This window comes from Suricata suricatta, chromosome 5 (genome assembly GCF_006229205.1).
Source record: "Suricata suricatta isolate VVHF042 chromosome 5, meerkat_22Aug2017_6uvM2_HiC, whole genome shotgun sequence".
NCBI classification, from domain to species: domain Eukaryota; kingdom Metazoa; phylum Chordata; class Mammalia; order Carnivora; family Herpestidae; genus Suricata; species Suricata suricatta.
Window position 1 is genome coordinate 791,842 of NC_043704.1, and position 16,433 is coordinate 808,274.

The 16,433-nt window shown below is 61.1% G+C and overlaps 1 protein-coding gene across 1 annotated transcript in view; it reads right to left on the reverse strand.

Moving 5' to 3' along the window:
* The window catches only part of PCBP3 (poly(rC) binding protein 3), a 59,606-nt gene extending 43,997 nt beyond the window's left edge, over nucleotides 1–15,609 (reverse strand). Inside the window, exon 1 of the mRNA XM_029940593.1 lies at nucleotides 15,497–15,609. Within this exon, the coding sequence (XP_029796453.1) occupies nucleotides 15,497–15,506 (10 nt within the window). The 5' untranslated portion in view covers nucleotides 15,507–15,609. The remainder of the gene's footprint in view (nucleotides 1–15,496) is intronic.
* Between the last annotated feature and the right edge of the window lie 824 nt (nucleotides 15,610–16,433).

The window sequence follows — 16,433 nt, forward strand, 5'->3', positions numbered from 1 at the left end:
TCGGATTGGTGCTTTGTAGTTTTCAGTATATGAATCCTGTGCACGTTTGTTAGACGCAGAGCAAGTGTATAACTTTGTGGAGTTCCTGTAAATGGTATTGGGTTTTGAATTCGGTTTCTGATTTGCTCCCTGATGGTCTGTAGAGCAGTATTGTCTTTTGTGTGCTGACCATGCATTCCTAAACTGGTGAAGGAGTTTCTCGTTGACTTAATGGGATTTTTGATGGAGGCAATCATGTCATCTGCAAATAGAAGACAGGTTTATTTCTTCCCTCCAAATCTGTCTGCGTTTCATTTCCTTTTCCTGCCATACTGACCTGGCTAACGCTGGTAGCACTGTGCTCCACACAGCGGCGAGGACAGGCACCCGTGTTTTGCTCATGATTTTGGGGGGAAGTCTTAGTCTTTCACTGTTAACTGTAGTAGTTGGGAGGTGTTAGCTTACTCCCTTTTGACCAGAACCAAAACTTCATTCAATCTTTCATATTGATTAAATTGACGAAATCTGTTTATAACCAGTACTTAGAAAGATCCTGATATAACAAATATTGCAATTTTTCTTTTTTATTAAAAATTTTTTTAAAAGTCGGCTTCATGCCCAGCACAAGCCCAATGCAGGGCTTGAACTCATGACCCTAAGATCAAGGCCTGACCTGAGATCAAGAGTCAGATGCTTCACTGACTGAGCCACCCAGGCGCCCCCATCAGTCTTTTTTAAAAGAATATTCACGTTAGCAGAATTCCAGTAAAACAAATATTGCTTTAACAGCAGCAGTAGCAATAGTAGTGGTGAAGTCCAAGTGCTTTGGCGGACGTAGCCCGGCTCTGCACCGTCACCGGTGTCCGGGAGAGCAGGAGGCACACGGCAGCGAGCGACAACCAGGTCCTGCCAGAGCTCACGCTCCCGACCGCCAGGCAGCCGCTCCCGTGCCGGTCAAGCACAACAACCAACGACGGCTTCGTTTTAGACGTGAAAGGAAGAGGCTCATGTTTGAAAGCGGCACGGAAAGTCCTCCTTGTAAGGCCCTTTTCTCAAAGGGAAGAATAGATGGATTTGGGTACCGAGGTGGAAGATTCCGGCTGTCTGACGAGTGCACCATGGCGGTCGCTCTCAGCCGGCGTCCTACTCGCTCCGCGGGCTCCTCCCGGCGGAGGCCACACGGCGGCGGCGGGGACCGGGCAGGCCAGTCGGCGGTGCTTTGTCCGGGGCTGCACCTAGGGCTCGGCTGTCTGGAAGGGACCCCGGGGGACGAGCGCAGACTTGACGTATGAGCTGAGCAGCTCGGCGCCCCGTTGGGCTGCAGGCGGCCGGTGCGGCGGAATCCGACAGAGCCTATTAGCCGCTTCACGCTCCTCGAGGGACTCACAGCGCGGGGTGCGTCCCGGAGGCCATGCGGGGACGTGAGGTCTCTGTAAGGCCGTGCGCTTGCCAAAGCCGTCGGGGCCTGTGCAGCCCTGACATCGGTGAGCATTCTGCACGGCCTGCTGGCTCGCCTCTCGGGCGTCCGGACGAACAAACGTGGTGGGGCTGGGGCTCTCCCTGCTTGGGCGGCCACGGCGTGCTGGCCTCGCATCTAGAATGACGCAGCCTGTGGGCTTCATCCGGGGCCGGCGAGGCGTCCAGGCCCCCCCTCGAGGAAAGCGGCCAGGGTCCAGGGTGCAGCCGACATGGGAGTGTATCTCTTACACGTGGTGCAGTTGTTTCAAATATGTGTTCCAGGATGAAGGACACCTCTGCGGTGGAGACAGGGCAGGACCCCTGAGACCTGTGTCTGGTCCTGTCTCTGATTCCCCTACCCGCCCCGCAGCGAGGAGCTGTGTGTGACCCTGACCCTCCCCGAGGCCCTGGCTAACAGAGCCCCGTCTTCTCTTCCCACGGACGCCCTGGCCACAGCGGGAGGCCCGCGGTGCCAGGCCAACTCCACCGGGCTCCCAGTTCTCGTGGGTGCCAGGGGCGCAGGGTGGGGCGGGGGCACACAGCCCTTGAGTGCCTCTCAGTGTGATGAAGAAACCGGATGACAGACTGGCACAGCCGGCCTTCCAAAAGGTTGAAAACCGATATTAAACCCCTATGGCAGCCCTCAGACGTACGCTCCACGTCGGTCAGAGTCCCTCTTGTGGCCGGAGGACAGCTTCTTGTGGCTTCAGAGACCAGGAGACGTGAAGCCGGGAGGCTGGGGACCCGTCCCACGCTTCCACGGCACGTCCCTCCCTCCTGCCCTTGTCGTGGACAGACACGTCAGCCGGCCCGCTGCTGGCGGAGGTGTCAGACCGCAAGGATCGGGCCCGGAGAAGCTGGAGACGATGACAGAGACACACAGTTCGACCCTGAGTGGCCTGCCAGCTGGGCACTCCGCAGGCACCGGCAAGGGACAGCCCCCGCCTCCTGATGTCCTGTGACCGGCCCGCTGGACAACAGCAGGGACCCAGCTCAGCTTACCGGCCCCATGGCCTCTCAAGGACGGCGATGCCTGACCTGATTACTGAGGCGTCTGTAGTGACGCGGGGTCCCACCTGGGACGTCACGACAAGCCAGGCACGGGGAACAGCACTGGGCGGAGATGCCCGCAGCGGCCGGGGGGCTCTGTGGGAGCAGCTGCTGAGTCAGGCTTTGTGGCCACTGCCCGCCCAGCACACCTGCCTGCTGTCCCCTCCCCTGGGGGTCCCACCCCCTGAATGCCAGGGCCGGGGCAGGTCCCCGCCCCAGCGTGCCCGGTGACAGGGCCAGAGGCCAGCAAGGAGCAGCCACCACACCTCGAATGGGCACACAGGACCCAGAATTACCCACAAACAATTTTAAGAAGGAGTGAGTTTAGGGTGGCTGGAATTATACCTCCGTATGCCAGCAAAAGCTGGCAGATGAAGTTTTCTTTTCGTTAATGTTTTATTTATTTCTGAGTGAGAGAGTGCATGAGCTCACGAGAGAGAGAGAGAGAGAGAGAGAGAGAGAGAGAACAAGTGGGGGAGGGGCAGAAAGAGAGGGGGACACGGAAGCCTCCGCATGTTGACAGCGGTGAGCTGGATGCAGGGCTCAAATTCATGAACCACAAGATCATGACCCACCCAGGTGCCCCCAAAATGAATATTCTAAAAAAAGATATCGTTTACAAGAGCATAAAAAAATCAGTTGGGATAAATCTAACACAAGCTTTGTGGAGCCTCTATGTAGAATCTATACAATATTATTTAGAGAAATTAAAGACGACCCGAGACTTAGAGAACTCGGCCATGTCCATAGGCTCAAACACTCAATACTTAAGATGCTAATTCTCCCCAATCGATCTGCAGATTCAATTCTATTGACAAGCTGGTTTCAAACTATGTGAAAAACCCATCAGGCCAAGAGCAGCCACGACCTCCCCGAGGAGAAGGAGCACAGTGAGAAGGCCCATTTACAGGCAGGAGCGATCCACGACCTCCCCGAGGAGAAGGAGCACAGTGAGAAGGCCCACTTACAGGCAGGAGCGATGCGGCCCGAGTGCTGGGGGCGCGGGAGGCCCGGCAGAGTCGGCACACGGGCCGCGGGGAGCAGAGCTCGGTCCCGATAAACACGCCCCGTGGGCAGCGCGGGCGAGCGGGACAACGCGACCTGAGCCCCGCCCCCAAGAAGCTCCGGGGCACACACGGGGCACCAGCCGGGTGAGCAGGAGGACAGGAGGGGCCCAGCGGGTGGACTAAGGTGACAGGATGGCCACGTCAGAATCACAGTTTGTCAACAGGCAGGAGAGAGAAGCGGGGCCCACGACGGGGGAAACGGTATCTGCAATTCGTTTAATCACTCCAGGCTCCGACCCGGAAGACCCTTCTGTTCTGCTCACGGAGAAGCGGGCGCGTCCCAGCGGCTCACAGCGACATGGGGCGGCGTGGGTGGGCGGTCACGAGCCAAGCGCAGGTCACAGTCCGCGCGGCCCCAGCGCGCCAGCAGACCACACGGCACGGCTCAGACCCTCATTCCGGGCGCTGGAGAGACCGAGGCCGCCGCCCCCACCCTCACACGGCGCTGGCCCCGCGGGGGGCTGGCCGCACGCGTCTGACCAGCTAGAGGTTCTCACTAATGTTCTGGACACATCCTAACAGAACCAGCAACATGCGGAGACCTGTAACACACACGACCCCCATGAGGTTTATTCCTGGAGCGCATGCACCCCAGTGTCAGGAGTTAGGCTCACCGAGTAGATTCGCGGGGGCACCCCATGCCTGCACAAACAGTACCGAACCACCCCTGACGCTGACAGCCCCGCCCCCCTCAGCCCTGCAGGGCAGGCGCACCACCGGGTCGGGTCCGTGCCGGGTCGCGGGTCCGGGGGGCGGGGGCTGCCGCTCCCAGTGGGAAGCAGGCAGCCCAGGGGCCAAGGGCGCCCTCCGCATGTCCCGCGTCTCAGCAGGGGCCGGAAGGGCAGAAGTAAAGCGCCAGGGCGGCCAGGACCAGGGGAAGCGGGGCCGGGGCAGCCGCTCAGGGCAGCGTAGACACCATTCATCCCCGAAACCAAGTCTGCTTTCGTGACCGCTTCTTACTGGGAGGAGGCAGGGCGCGGAGCTATGACAACAAGCAGTAGTTGGGACCAGGAGCCGCGAGAGCCTGCGAGGAATGTCAGCTGACACGACGGAAGGAAGGGTGTGGGGAGGACCGTCCTCCCTTCTGCCGGGTCCGAGGCTCTGGGGACGGAAGCCCATCCTGGGGATCGCTGTCTCCCAGAGCCCCAGCACGAGGAGAGGTCACATGCGGCCCCGAAGGGTCAGTTGGGGCGGCGGCTGCCCCTCCTCCTTCTGATTGCAATTGGGGTCAGGGGTCCCTCGCTCACTCGGAGCACTGTCCTGGGACGCAGGGGTGAGGCAGGCTGAGCTGGCAGGGAGGGTGGGGGAAGTCCCCATATGGGGCAGAGGAGCCACCTCGGCAGCCTTGGCCACCAGGCCCCACGGAGGGCGGGGGTCTTCTTACCTGAGGGGCCCTGAGTGCAGGAGAGACGAGCGGGCAGCGCAGCTCGCCCCCGGGCACCGGCTCTGCCACGGGCCCCTTTCCTCGGCAGGCACCTTCCTGGGGTGCACGGGTGCAGGGTGCCCCTGTGGTGAGGGCTGGCTGCTCTCCCCCCCAAGGACCTGGGTCGCCTCAGCCTCCAGAATGAGAGCTCATGGGCACAGGGATGGGACAGCACCCCTAACACAATCACCAACCGTTCGGCACGCAGACGGGACACAGAGCCCAGAGGCTACGAGTGACGTGTCCATGGTCACGGGTCGGGTGGGGACCCGCCGACAGCCAGAGGCAGCCTGGCCCACTGTGCCATGTGCAGCACGGTGCCCGGCCCGGTCACCGCAGGGCCCAGGAGGCTCCAGCCCGATCCCGGCCCTTCGGCTGCCCGTGCAGCAGCAGCGCGTCTGGGAAGCCGGGGCGGGTCCACGCTGCCCGAGCCGGCCCGAGCCCCCGCAGCCTGCTGGCCGGTGTCCTGGGTGTGCGGATGACAGTTTTTAGAGGACCGTCCAGCAGCACAGGCAAAACCACCAACTGCTCTTAACTATGCTGAAAAATAGGCTAAAATCAGTTCAGTAGGTGATCTCCTTCAATGTCTTACTATTTTAATCACATCATCCTGATGCTGAAAAGGGCATCTGCTAAAAATAAATACCAGAATTAAAAAAGAAGACATAAGTGAAAGCAGCTAGCGCCATGAAGAGTCTTTGAAGCGAAGGGGAAGAAGAGGAGACCCTGAGGACGGCACCGTGACTGAGTCTGCAGGAAGCAAAGCGAGGTGCGAGGAACCGGGGACGCGGACGCGGGGGGCGGCACCAGAGAACCACGACTTAACCACAAGTAAGCCCAGGGGAAAAGGCAACTTAGATAAAGGAGCTAAATATTTAGCCTGGAAAATTTCAGGTTGAAGGATGACTAAAACGCACAGAAGCCCGACTGGAAACCTACGGAGACAGGGTGGGAGCCTGCACGGGCACGGGGACTGACGTGTCCTCTATGGGCCCCCGGGAGGCCGGGGCCGAGGACGCGTCTGGAAGTCTAGCTTCGGACGTGGCGCAGGTGGCCGGGGACGGGCTCACACCGTGGCCGGGTCGCTGGAGCCCCTCCCGGGTCCCTCCTGGGGGAGGCCCGCTGAGCGTCCTGGGACTGAGCCGAAGGGCAGGAGGGGGATGGGGACAGCAAGGTGGCCCCAGTGGGAGGCCTGCCCCCATGAGCTCCTCACTGTGCTGAGGGGTCTGCGCTTGTAAACGTGTCCCACCCTGCAGGAGCCTACGGAGGGTAGCCCCTGGGCAGCCCCCTCCCTCTGCCAGACTCACCCTGTGGGGTGGCCGCCTGACTGGTCTTGGCCGTGTCCAGGGGTCAGGGGTGGCTTCAGCAGCAGGAGGGGGGCAGTGAGGCCACAACCCTCCTGAGCGAGCGGTGACCAGGGGCACCCCTCCCCCCAGTCCATGCTCCCGATGAGCCTTAATCCCCTGGATTTCAATCCTGATGGCCCCTTAATCCTGCAAACCTGCAGCGGCCTGCCACTCGGATTTACACGCCGAGGGCCTGGTTTACTTCTTTTTCTAATGCTTATTTATTTTGAGGGAGAGAGATGCATGTGTGTGTGTGAGTGCCCTCCCGTGCACGGGCACACGCACATGGGGGAGGGGCAGAGAGGGAGACGGAGAACCCCAGGCAGGCTCTGCCGGTCAGCACAGAGCCCCACACAGGGCCTGGACTCAGGAACGGTGAGATCATCACCTAAGCTGGAGTCAAGAGTCCGACGCTCAATCACGGAGCCCCCCAGGCGCCCCTGCTTTTATTTCAGGGCGTGTCAGAGAAAGGCGCGGTCGCACGTGCCCTCGGACTTTGGCATTCCTATGTGCCCAAACACAGAGGTGGTGTGTAAGTGGTATATGGACGCAGCACAGGGCACCGGACAGAGCCGCCGGTGCGGGCCGTGCTGAGTGCCGAGTCCATCACCCGCGCTTTCGGAACCAGGGACTCTGCGGAGCCCGACGCTTACTGGAGGGGGGGCGCCGAGGAGCTGCCAGAGCTGACCCCGCACCCACGGGTCTCCCGGCAGGACACAGCTGAGGCGGGAACCGGGCCGCTCCAGTCTTCCTCCTGGCTCCGCCACGGCGTCCATCGCGGGCTGGGTCTTTGCACACCGGGGCTCACAGAACGGGCGGGGGGCACCGGCGGTGCCCAGGCACCAGGCAGCCGGCCCATCGTGCGTCTGGAACCCAGTGGCTGTTCCGGAGGCAGGTGCTGTGGTCACAGCCAGGGGCCAGGTCAGCAGGAGGGTCCCCCGGCCCTGCCCCCTCCCCTCCTCCACCCTCCCCTGAGGTGGGGACCCAGAAAGCCACAGAGACACATCTCCCGGTCACCTGGACCACTGGCTTTGCAGAGACTGTGACAGCAGCAGCATCCTTTCCAGAACCAGTAGAAAGGACAGACTCGAGAGGCAAACGAATGTGAGCAGAGCTGGTCCGGCTGCGGTGTGAGTGTCTGTGAGACAGCAGGGCCCCGAGGGCTCGGAGACACGCGGCCGGAGGGGACAGAGCGACCCTGAACACCGGTCCCCGAGGAACCCTTTCCTTAGCGTTTCCAGACACAGACCTCCTTCTGTTTTATGTAAATGTCCCACCATGTGTGCTCAGTGACTCGATTTTAAAATGTGGGTGTAACCCACAGGCATGAAAGTGCACTGGTCTCAAGTGCACCCGTTGATTTTCACAGGTGATTTTTCACTGCCACTTCCCATCACGGAACGTTCCAGACCTGAGAAGAGGCACCGCTGGTCACGTCCCGCAGCGCCTGCCAGCCCACCCAGCATCGCCGGCTGCTGTCCCCACGGGGCCTTCCCTGTTCTCCCCCGCAGGGTCCCCACGCCTCACTCACACAGGACAACATCCCCGAGGTTCCCTCCGGATGCCAGGCGCCAGCGTGGGCACTCGTGCGGGCCCTCCTCCGGTTCGGGGCTGACGGACAAGTCGGTGCGGGGACATGGGCTCTGCCAGGGGTGCGCCCGGGGCCACCTCACCCAGCAGGTCTCCCCCAGCAGGCCTCCAGGAGGGACGGCCCGCTCACTTCCACGTCTGCCCGGCGCCCACCATCCTGGCGACGGGCGCGGAGGGCCCCCCTCCCTCACAGAGACTGCACACACGTCTGCGGTGACCGAGTCCCGGAGGAAAGCTGCCGGTCTGTCTGCATGGACGCTGGCGGCCGCCCTCCTGTGCCCCGCCCCCCGCCCCCGTCATCGTGGGCGCTCGCCGTGCTCCCGGGCTGCATTTCTTCAGAACCGCAGTTCTCTCTCCGTGGTCACGTGCCCCCTCCCGAGTGGTCCCTGTCACATCCGTGGCCTCCCGCTGGGCAGCCCCTGCCCCCTCGCAGGCCAGGCGTGCGCAGGTGCCGCGTGAGCGCGTCCCCTCCGCTCGGCGGTGGCCGTGTGCCGTGCCGAGGATGCCAAGCCCCGAAAGAGACTTCAGGAAACCCCACGTACACGCTCTGAGCCCCTCGCGCTTCACAGCTGTTTCCTTCAGGCCCGCAGTCCCTCTCGGACACACTGCGTTGGTGTAAGGTCAAGTCCAAATGTGTCTTTTTAGAATAAATACCTAATTAACCCAACGTGATTTATCAAACAGTCCATCCATCCCATTGGTTAAAATGCCACGTTCATGAGAGCAGAACAGAAGGAGCCCCCCTCCCTCCAGCGGTGTCCCCACGGCGTGTTCTGCCCGGCAGGCTCACTACCGCACCCAGGACTAGTCTTCATACAGACAGACCGGCGTCCTGTTTCCACTCCTGGGTTCTTTTGGGTGTTTTCAATGATGCCCCTCCCCCTCCACACCTTGGTACGGAGGCTGCCTGCTCGGGGGAGGGGACCCCAGATGGAGGCAGGTGTGCATGGCCATCCTCGGTGTCCCTGGAGCTTGTCCCCTGCCTCCTGCCAGACCCCTGGAGATGCTGGCCAGGACAACGGCTCCTGGGGGGCCCTGGTCGGCTGGCCAGCGAGGGTGCGGTGAGGTCCCGAGGCGTCTGCTTGGCCATGGGGTCCTGCAGCATAGCCAAGGCGCCACGCAGCACGTGAGGCCGGAAGCCACACGGAGGGGGTCCCCACAGGCAGGTCTGGCTCCTGTCTGACCCGACGGATCATGAGACCCCTGCACTCTGGAGCATGGGCGCTCAGCTAGGACACTCCGGGCCTCCGACCTGGCCGTGTCCCCGGTCACTCGCTGCACCAGCGTGCCACGTGCGGTTGGCACCAGCGGCTCTTCTGCCCACATGGGTGTCTGCATTACTGGACGCTTTGATAAATCACAAACCGGGCTCACCCGGGGTCCAGACAGAGGACCAGGGCAGGGGTGGCTCAGAACCTGCGTCTCCAGAGAGTTCTTAAGCGATGGTGATGGTCCAGGACCTTCTCTAAGAACCACTGCACTGCATGATTCGTTAAAATAATGCAGCTGATGCTCCGGGAGAAGGAAACCCAGGGCAACCCCCTCCCCCTCCGCAGAACGCCACACACAGGCTCTGCCCGTGGACGGCTCGGGAGGCCTGCGGGCCTCAGTGCCCTGACCCCTGAAGCCCCCACTCGGCCAGAACGGAGCGGTCTTCCCCCAGGCTCTAGCTGAGGGGCCCGCGGGACCCCACATCTTCCTGAGGCTTCCTTGCTCGGCGGGTGGGTTTCTGCGTCCTGCAGAGCCGGGCCGCACGGAGACAACACACGCCCCGGGCACACCGAGCGCTGCAGGCCAGCCAGGCCAAGGCCAGTGTGGCCCTTTCAGTCCCCACGAGAGTCAAGGCCAAGGCGCTGAGTGTGCTGTGCGGACGTGTCGCCCTGCGCACTGTGTGTTCTCCCAGGTTGGCGGGAGACTGAGCAGCCTGTCCGGTGCGGACCGCGTGGACGAGCTCGGAGCGCACACCCTGTTGCTTTGTGCTAGGGCGCTCTCCCGAGACAAAGGGGCCCGGACTGTGGCTTCTGCCACTCTGACGTTTGTTATTTCCGGGAACACGGTCCTCTCCTCCCTCCGTAAGGGAAACTAAACATCCCGTATCACGGAGCGGAATGCTGGTTCTACTTCTAGGGACGGTAGCTCTCATTTTTTCCTGAAGGTGATACACTGGGGCGGGGAGGGGACGACTTTATGATTTTGTTAACGTGAACACGCACGCTCGTCACCCTGTGTCTTAGTCACGCTCCCACCAAAAGTGACCATGTGCACACGGCCCCTCGTCACGGGACCGCGCGCCGGCAGGGCAGGAAAGAAGAGCCTGGTAAACAGGCACCAGTGTACGTGGGGTGTCCCCAGGCATAAAGGAAGCATTTACAATCACAGATGATAAAAACCTTGGAGGGGCGCCTGGGGGACTCAGTCGGTAACTCGTCCGACTTTGGCTCAGCTCAGGTCATGATCTCACGGTTCAGGGGTTCTGTGCTGCGTTGGGCTCTGTGCTGACAGCTCAGAGCCTGGAGCTGCTTCAGATTCTGTGTCTCCCTCTCTCTCTGACCCTCCCTCGTTCACACTGTGTCTCTCTGTCTCTCAAAAAAAAAGCATTAAAAAATATTTTTAAACTTTGGAATTTTCTGCCCTATCTTCATGAAAAGGCAGAAAAACTTCTCTTTCTTCAAGACTGCAAAGCAGATAAGAAAGAGCTTTTTAGAAATATTTCACGAGGGTAGTTTGAAGGCTGCGGGGAAAAGGAACCGGGTGTCATCCTACGCCGAGGAACTCCCTCCACGAAGGGAAAGCTCCTTTTGCCACCCTGGGCACAGCTGGTGTTTTTATATCTAGCAGTAGAGGAATTCGTAATCCACACTTCTGAGGGCCTAGCCATGGGCCCGCGTGCCCTGGAAAGCCACTTAAAATGCAAATTTTAAATATTTTACCTCCGAAAGGTAAAAAGCTTTCCTCCTGCAGAACATCCTCAAATCAAACACCATCACGACTTTGCTTCTGGAAGACCATTCTGGAAGCATCCTCCCCGGCAAACCCAAAGAGGAGCGTCTTTGTCTACGTATGGCGAAGTCGGCCCGCTGCACGACACTGCCCCCATCTTACGGCCCGCTTGCGCCCTGCCAAAGCACGCCCACCCGCAGGGCCCTGAGCTCAAGGGTGCTCCGGGCCATGCACAGGACCGCTAAGACGTGTTTTGTCATTCATAGGCTGCAAAACTCCTGTCGGCTCTGCAAACCCTAGGGAACGATTACACGCCCCACGAATCACACGCCCTGAGCCTCACACGCCAGAGAAGGGTGTTCTCCCTCAGTGTAGTAAGTAGCCCCCAAGGTGCACGCTGTCTGTACCCGAAAAGCACACGAGGATTAACCCGGTTCTGATCCGTGGATTCTACGGGGCTCCCGCGCTAACGGAAGCCAGGAGCCCACCTGGTCAGCGCGGAGGCCGGCGCCCGCACTCTCAGCGGGACCCGAGACCGCGGGGTGGCCAGCGGTGCGGGAGCCCCAGTCCTGCGCCCGCCCCAAAGTCTTTCTACACAGTAACACTACCATTATCTACAGTTGACCTTGATCCCTGCAAAGGAGCCACAGTATCCAAACAGGACCTCAGGCGAGGATCTTCGCCCGGACGTCTGGAATGACTGCAGGTGTGACACCGGTTCCACTCTGCCCGTCACAAGGAAGGTGCTGAGCTGGCCACAGCAGGCTCTCCTAACACCTCCCCGGTGACCCGTGGGCGCCCCGCTGCTGGACACATGGCCTTTTCTCCTGGCCAGAGTGGCCTCCCCCGGCCCCAGCACCCCTTACCTCGGAACAAAGCGGCTCTGGGAGGTCGGGAGGGGCCAGCTGGACGCGGCTATGAGACAGATGGCCACTCTCCTTGTCTAGAGAAGATGAAACGCTAACGGAGAAAAATCAGAGTGGGTTTTGTCCTAACTAAAGGAGGCTACAGATCCCATTGGCCTCAGGTTGGAACCTCGTGACATGGGACCGGGCACATGTGACCTACTTTTCGCCCGACTCCCCTCATTCCGTCGGAGGGGTGCACCCGGCACTGACGTGCTGTCATTTCAATGACTCCTTCCCTCAAACAGGGGCCTGCCTGCAGGACATGGAGGTGGCAGCTCGGCTCGGGAGGGGGAGGCGTGGGCGGGGCCTCAGGGGTGGAAATGCAGCTCCCGGGCCCTGAGCCGTCGCCGTGGCTGTCAACTGTCCGCGGGGTCGGCCAGCACGGAGCCCGTCCCGCGGGCACACTCGGTCCTGGAGCCGCACCATGAGGTGCCAAGGCAGCGCCAACCGCCAATTCTCTCCTTTCCCCACTGTTTTTTTTTTTTTTTTTAAATCTAGAGCTTCCAGGTCCAGGCCTGAAAGCCAGCCGGACACATGAGCTTGGACGCGGGGGAGGCCGCGTGTCCCCGAGTGCCATCGGGGCGCCGGTCCTGCGTCCACCCGTCCGAACGGGCACCGAGCAAAGTCGTCCTGGGGCCACTTGTACTCATCACCGTAACTCGCCACCTCACATGAGATGAGATGCGGGCACGCGCTGAAAACCCAGCCTGCAGGGAGGCACCTGGCGGTGAAGACGGGCCGCGGCTTCCGAGGCCACGCGGGGGCCCAGCAAGCGAGGCGGGCGCGCCCCGCTGACCGAGTCGGCCTGACTGCCCAGCGCAGGGAGGGCAGCAGACACGGCACAGATATTGGATGCTCGCTACGGAGAAAGATAGACAATGCATTTCTGCAGAAACAGCCTGCCGGGTCATCACTCAGGGAGACCGCCCGACGCCGGACGCCCTGGCAGCCGCGTCAGACGTCTCTCCAGGGCGTGTGTGTCGGTGTATGTTTGCAAAAAGGACCACACCGCCCCCGTTCACCCTGCTTCTCTCGTGTAACATCACATGTGAGATACCTTCATGTCAATGTATTTAAGTCTACTAACAGCGACGGTGCTCCGGGGGCACTCTCGCTCCCCAGCCCACGCACCCCGTGTTTGTAGGAGGGCGGAGCCCATCGGCAAGGCTTTACTCCAGGCTCTGAGCTGTCGCGTTAAAGGAAGTCTTTGCGATGATCTTTGGGTGGGCCTCTGCCTGCCTCCTCTTCCCTTGGAAAACATAGTGACAGGTGAAACTCCTAGGTGGAAGGACACATGTGCCGGAAGCTTGGCACGCAGGGACGACCGGCCATGACAGGGGCCGCCCCGGGCAGGCTCTGTCCTCAGGGCCCCTCTGAGCTCGGAGTCCCCGGGACGGGCACCTCCGGCAGCCACGCGGAAGGCCAGCACAACCCCTGCCGCGTGTCTGGCGCTGCCGGCTAAGTCCCGCCTCGCAGAGGGTCTCCGTGTGGGACTGTCCTTCCTCCCTGGCGGCCGGGGAAGAGCAGCAGTCACATACGGCCTGCCCCCGGTCATAAGGCTTGGGCCATCAGAACCTGGCTCTTGCCCACCGAGTGGCCGACAGCGTCAAGTGCCGCTGAGAGCCAGGGTCGGGGAGGAACTGAACACGGGCTGGGGGCCCGGCCCCGGCAGGCCTCGGACCCTGATTCGAGGTGAGCAAGTGGTGATGGCCAGGCCAGCTGCTCCATCCGGGGACAGAGACAGGTGGCCGTCCGAGCAGGCGTGCTGCCGAGGGGCGTGCCTCCTGTTTAGTGCGTGTAGGAAGGAGAGAGTCCACATGGGAAGGAGGCGGCATGAAGGAGGGACACGAAGGACCGGGGTCACCAGCCACAAAGAAGGAGCTGAGGGTGCGGAGGCCACAGAGGAGCAGACGGGGTGCAGCCTAGAGGTCCAGAGGAACCACGGGACAGCGGCGCCCCAGCTACCAGGGGCAGAGTGGGGATGTGACCTCGGGCAGCCTCTGGGTGGGGGAGGGGTGGAACCCGCCTGCACGCGCCGCGCCCCCTGGCAGTGGGCACTCAGGGGGTTCGCGTTCACTGGGATGTGTTGGGCTCGGTGGCCGGTCGCCTCCGGGATGGCTGTGTGTCTTCTGTGTTAATGGATCCCACCACCGCATCTGCAGCATGGCCCGGCCTGACATGGGGTCAGGTGCCCGGACCATCCAGCACGTGGGGACCTGGCGAGCGGGGCCAGGCAGAGGGCGGGGCTGCTTCCCAGGAGCTGGCGAGGAGGCAGACAGCCCTGGGTGGGCCGCCGGGCACCCGGCTTTGGTGAGAGCCCGTCCCCCACGGGCTCCTGAAGAGTCCCGCTCAGCCCTGGCTCCGGTTTACACAACCGGCCTCCCTCTTGGCCACAGCCTGGGACACACCAGTCGTGACAAAGGAGGCTTCTCGTCTGGCTCCCATCCAAACCCGGCAGAGTTCAAGTCCACCTGACCGGTCAGCCCACACAGACACCTGGGAGGTTAAATGGTTTTAACCGTCCTCCGAGGGAGGAACAAAAGAAAAGAGCAAAATAACACAGGACACAGGCTTACAGAATTGGGTCAGGCAGCGCGGGTTCAAATGCTGAGCTGCAATTAAAAAACAAAGAGATTCAGCCAGACGACACGTGGGCGGGGCAGAGAGAAGCTGGTGCCGAGGACTGTGGAACCCTTCGGAAAGTCGGCGAGGAGCCCAGTGTCCCTTAGTATCGAGTTGGGACGTTGACGAGATGCACGTGTTTCTTTGACAACCACCCGGGAAGGACAGGAACTCAGAGCCTATGTCATGTCTGCGTCGTGAATCTGGAGGAGTGAGATCACACGGCTTGTGGGCTCTCGACGGCCACCTTCGTGTCTCAGGGTCGGCAAAGCCCGTGTCACATCAACACCCAGATGAACAAACTACCACTGGCTTGGGGGTGACCAAGGCAGGCGCCCCATGGAAGGAACCGGAGGTCTCGCTCTGAGGCCAGAGAGAGTCGGTCCTGCAGGCTCGGAGCCTGTGAGGCCGGCCAGAGTACGTGGACCTCATGGCTGGAGTGCACGCGCGCGCGCACACACACACACATGCACACACACACGCTCTGCACACGTGCACACCCACCCACGCCTGCTCGTTCCGGCCTACGTGCTCCTACATGCATGCTCACACGTGCTGAACACACACGACCTGACACCGGGCACACACAGCCCTGCCCATGCACACCCACTGCACACTTGCACACATGCAGGCACCCACAGCAGGGCCAGGCTGGTGAGCAGTGCTCAGCATGGGGGCCCGGCCCGGGGCTCACGCTCATGTGTGACACAAATAAGCAAAGTGACAACACACCCACCCAGCATTCTTTACGAAATGGTGGGAGGAGGGCCAGGAGGGGTAAGCGCAGGGAAAACTCGGGAACACGGTTCTGAGGGTTCCTGCGCCCCTCCTCCATTGGAGAGAAAACGCCGTGGACAGGCACTCTGTCTCAGCTTGGACGGCTGCTCCAAACCCCAGCCCCACTCAGGGGCGGCCAGGAAAGTTCTTCCTACGCGGCCACGCGCCGCAAGCCCGGCCTTTCTTGGCGGGACTTCCGGCGCTGCTCCCCAGGGAGACGTGTCGTGGACAGAAGAGGCCCCACTCGCGGCCCCACTGCTCTCCAGGCTGAGCTTGACCCTGTTACCTGCGTCCCCAGGAAACAGACAGGCGGCAAACATGTCTGCAGCCACTCACCTTCCCCCATAAGCAGGCTCTAGGAGTCAGAGCGGGTCCATAGACAGCGGGTGGTCAGACTCACTGCGGCCTAGAGCATCGCAGCTGGGGCTGGCGACTCGTCCGGGCCTCACCTGCCGGAAACACAGAGCACAGGCACGTGAGTGCGCAGCCGGGGCCTTGCCCGCTAGGACCGCGCTTCCGCAGACTGGTTTCTTGCATTTGACGGACCAGTAGACACGTCTCGAACATTCAAGTGTCAGGCACGTGCGGGGTGCGGAGACGAAACGCCAGTGAGAACGCATCCTGGGAACGAGGCATCTGGGAGCAGGAGGAGGCTTCCGTTTTAGAAACGAGAAGTCCAAAATACGCCGTTGGGTACGACTGTGCCAGCTTTTGAGCGTGTAAATGAGGTCGTCAACCTTCCACGGACAGCGTTTGGTCCCGTTCTCTCCTGCTCCCTCCCCCGACGCTGATCAGGAAGCACAGGCACGACAGTGCCCGGCTGGCTTCCCACCCTCACAGGAGGCGTGATCACGCCCGTGTGGCGCACACTCCCGTCCAGGCCGACCTGCCTGCCTTGCCGCAGCGGTTTTTCAGAGAGCATCCGTTTCACCTGGTCTACGTTTCCGGACTTTTTACTTTTTGAATTCACTTTGGTTGCCCAAACTAGGACTGTAATCCCCAGTCACAAGTAGTTATTTTCATATTTAATCCTCTTTGCTGTGGTATCAATCTACCCCATAGGTGTATGCTGACCTCCCTGATTTATTGTGCCAAACATTGTAAAAGGCTGATTTACAACAGCACCCACACTTGGAATTGTGAGGTCGTAGCACCAAAAATAATCAGAAACCTACGTTCAAGGTCTTTGCTTTTCTCTAAGTTTCTCTAAGTCAATCCGGTAACCACTTTCGGTGACAAACCGCAGTGCTGTGTGACTTCCTTCCACGCTCAA